The sequence below is a fragment of the Acyrthosiphon pisum genome, chromosome X (genome assembly GCF_005508785.2).
Source record: "Acyrthosiphon pisum isolate AL4f chromosome X, pea_aphid_22Mar2018_4r6ur, whole genome shotgun sequence".
Taxonomy (NCBI): Eukaryota; Metazoa; Arthropoda; class Insecta; order Hemiptera; family Aphididae; genus Acyrthosiphon; species Acyrthosiphon pisum.
The window spans coordinates 55,289,669-55,293,462 of NC_042493.1; the positions used below are offsets into that span (position 1 = coordinate 55,289,669).

General features: G+C 27.6%; 1 protein-coding gene across 1 annotated transcript; it reads right to left on the minus strand.

Annotated features, from left to right (window-relative positions):
- Positions 1-426: 426 nt before the first annotated feature.
- On the minus strand, positions 427-1,743 carry LOC100574412 (THAP domain-containing protein 2-like). Its single transcript, XM_003242237.4, has 2 exons — positions 1,488-1,743; positions 427-1,403 (listed from the first exon to the last, which is right to left on the minus strand). The coding sequence occupies exons 1-2, from the start codon at positions 1,556-1,558 to the stop codon at positions 599-601; spliced, it is 876 nt and encodes a 291-aa protein (XP_003242285.1). The 5' UTR covers positions 1,559-1,743; the 3' UTR covers positions 427-598.
- Between the last annotated feature and the right edge of the window lie 2,051 nt (positions 1,744-3,794).

Here is a 3,794-nt window from a genome sequence, read left to right on the forward strand (position 1 = left end):
ATGTTATGTACTGTACTTTGCCATGACAAAGTAGTATTTTACCATTTTAATTTGTCGTTATTTATGTTAAATATTCATATGAAAATTAAAATAATAGAAAAAGTTTAGAATATATTAATTCCAATGAAAAACCTTTTATTTATTTTTACAATTAATATTTAATACCTAATAACATTTGAAACAACTAGTTAGGTAACATAAAAAATGAAACTTTGGTAGATAATTAAAACATAGGAACATTACAAATTATTATATATAAGAATAAAAAATTTTCATAAAATATAATAATAGCAGATAATTATTATTGTATATTGTAAATCATAAATTGTCATAGTTAAGTATATTATTATTTTAATTTACAAACAATATATTTAAACATTGGCTCTAATTTCACAAAAGCAATTATTATTCTATTAATATCTAAAACAAAAAAATATTTTTAAAGTATTGGAATAGTTTTATAGTATTCTAATACTTCATTCAGAATACTATTTTTATTATGTATTCGAATACATATTCGGAATACTATTTTTCATGAATATTCGAGTATTTATTCCAAATACTTTTAAAAAGTATTTTACCCAAGACTGTTTCTTACTTAGATATTAGTAGGTACTAACCGACAAAATTTATATGCCTTAGGCGAATAGTAATGAAGTGTAAGAGCAAATTTTTTTATTTCATCGCTATATCTACATCCGGTAGGCTTTCTTTTCTTATTAGTCAATTCATTTTTCAAAATTTCGAGTTGAATGCCTTCAAATTCATTTTCTATAAGATCACATGGATCATTTTCGATCAACCCTTTTTTTTTTAATTCTTCCAATACATCGTTAAGAGTTTTTATTTTAGTTTTTAGTCTTCTTACTTTTTGTTGCAGGATTTTAACTTTGCTCTTAATTAATGTTTTACGAGGTGTAGCTGGACTTTTGGTTGTAGGTCTTCCTCTTTTTGGCAGCGTGTAAGATGACCGAGAAGGGCTAATATTATTTTCAGTTTCAACTAAGCCATACGTAAGTTTTCTTTTCGGTCGCTTACATGTTGCGACTTCAGACTTTTCCACTATATGGGCGTCTTCATGCTGCACATCTATAGAATTTTCTTCCAATAACATTGCTGAATCAACTAGTTGTATATTAGTATCTATAGCATGTGAGGACGTAGGGTTTTCATTTGATGCAATTCTTATGCCATCATTAATTTTTTCTGTTGTTCTTTTAGCAATAAAAATTGTAGGAACAGCGTCGTTTTTTAATAAAATGTGATTTCGACCTCCCACAATAGTTTTGAAATCATTTTTAGTGAAATGGTCACTACAGACACGACTATGTTGTGTTTGTACACCATACTTTAATTTTATAGATTTTAACCATAATTTTTTTAGATCATCGTCTTTTGGAAATCTATTTAAAACAAAACATTAAATAAATTATATGAAACATAATTTATAGGTAATTTTAACCTTGTGATTTTAAATAATTACTTACGAAAAGAAATGAATACCACTTCCAGTTACTTTTTTATTGGGACAGTTTCCAACAAAACATCTGTGCACCATCTTAAATTAATCTTAATAAAGAAATTAATTAAAAGAAAATGAATTGTAATATTACAATTTACAATTTACAGTAATACGTTAATCTTAATACGTTATTACAATTTTATCAACAAGAACTATGTAAACAATGGGCCCTTTGATAAGAAAAGTCGGCCATTTTCCCAACTTCAATATTTGATATTGCTGCTATAGGAAGTCGGCTATCTAGTGTTATTATATATCTGTGGATGTGAGCCAAAGAGTACCTAACTTTAAAGTAGTACCCATAAAGTAGTTTCCAAAATGCAACCCATAACTGTATGAAAAAATAGTATGCAAACATCATTAAATATTTATATTGGTTGAACTCTAATAGAATATGAAAGTTTTAATTTTAGAATCTGAGCGGAGGAAAAGTTTTATCTTATTATTTTATAATAGCAAGTAACAAAATAGGTTGCAATACAATATTACTAACCTCTGGATGTCTGGGTAAGTTCCTATATTTTGTGATTTGCAATTGAATAAAAATTTACCTACCAGCATTAGACAACAATGGTTTAATAAATATTTTCAAGTTTAACTAATCTATCAAAAATATAAACAATGATGTTACCCAGGTATTTTTAAAACTGGAGACCTTGCTTTTTAGTCTGATCATGTTTCTTTTTTTGGAATGACATCTCGACTTCTATACATTTCTGAATCCTGCTTCATAGATAAGTTAGGTGAATACCTACCTATCTACTGGGCTCTGTTAGTCTTAAAACTAGCTGTTTCCAAGTTGCCTATAAATTGTTGTAAAAAATCAGTATATTTAAAAATAATTAAATATATATTGTTACGTTACAATAGAACATACTATATAAGCTCCAATTTAGGTAGGCAGATATCTACTCTAAGAGTAGGTAGGTCTCTCGCCGGTAACCATTTGAACTCTAATTCATTAGGACAATATTTCTTCTTTCATTGTAAACGGGCCAAATTCAATTATTTTTTTTGAACCATGGTTCAGAAAAAATCTATTATAGATTCATTATTTAAAAAATGAACAGTAGTCATCGTAATTATTAATTTTTTTCATAGAAAACTACTATCTCAAATATATAACACCAATATAAGCAATTAGTTGTGATTGTCTATACAAAGAATGTATAAACAAAGAAAAATATGTTAAAAAATATGTGTATTATTTAATTCCTATATAAACTAGCTTTACATTTTTAGCAATCATATTTGTTAAGTCATATTAGTTTTTTGTTAAAGATCATTGAACTTTTACTTTCATGATTTTGTGCAGCCTAGGTTTTACAAATCATTGTTATTAAAATTCTGAATTAAAATGTATCTTTGACTAAGTAGGTAGGTAAATTGAAGCCTTGCTTTACTAGTTATTAATCATGGGATTTATCGGTAACATTGTATCAAATAAATAACTCAAACTTGAATAGATACCTTTAAATGTTTTGCAGCAACTTATAATTTACACAACTATGCACTTGATCAATGACAACTTTTTTGATAATCCATTATAATATAACGACTACATCCTTATACATAAGTACATGATATCATAAGGTCATATACAGGGTGATTGATTAAGCGTAAAACACTCATTATCTCAAAAAGTATTCACTTTCTTCAAATTTTTTTTTTTTCAAAATTTTAGATCTATGCTGTTCTAGAATTATATAATTTTTTTATATTTTTCACCCTTATATTTATTAGGTAAACCACCATCAACTTTTGATTTTCAAATGGCAACCCATACTAAAAATTTCATAATTTAGTAAGGCTTATTTTCTCATGAATTATCACGTTTAAATTTTCATTTTTCGTTTATCCGTTGACGAGATACAACTCCTCAAAGTTGGGGTTTTTGAGAGGTGTTTGTGTGTAAATGCGTTATACCTAGTCAGTACTGCAGACCGCAGTAATTGGGATTTTTGTGCTCCAGCGTAAAAAATAATAAACTATTCAAATCAATTCAGTAAGTACGATAGTTAAGCCTAAGTTGTGCCCCAAAATACCCCATTATGTTGCACAGTTCTCTCCCACGCTAATAGTGCTACTGGTCATGATATTATTGATATACTTATCACTTATAAAGACCAGAAGTTACAAGTTATAAATTCGATACCGAAGATATGGTGATAAATGATTATCAGTGTACCTACCTACTTCCATAGATATAATAAACACCTAGATCGCAAACTCTGTATACCGGCTTAATAACATTTTGAGCTGGCAGCCATTT

Bases quoted from the DNA above. Each gene is read 5' to 3' on its own strand.
- LOC100574412 (XM_003242237.4), bottom strand. From the start codon at position 1,558: ATGGTGCACAGATGTTTTGTTGGAAACTGTCCCAATAAAAAAGTAACT. The intron at 1,404-1,487 runs GTAAGTAATTAT...TGTTTTAAATAG, and splicing joins AGTGGTATTCATTTCTTTTC to ATTTCCAAAAGACGATGATC.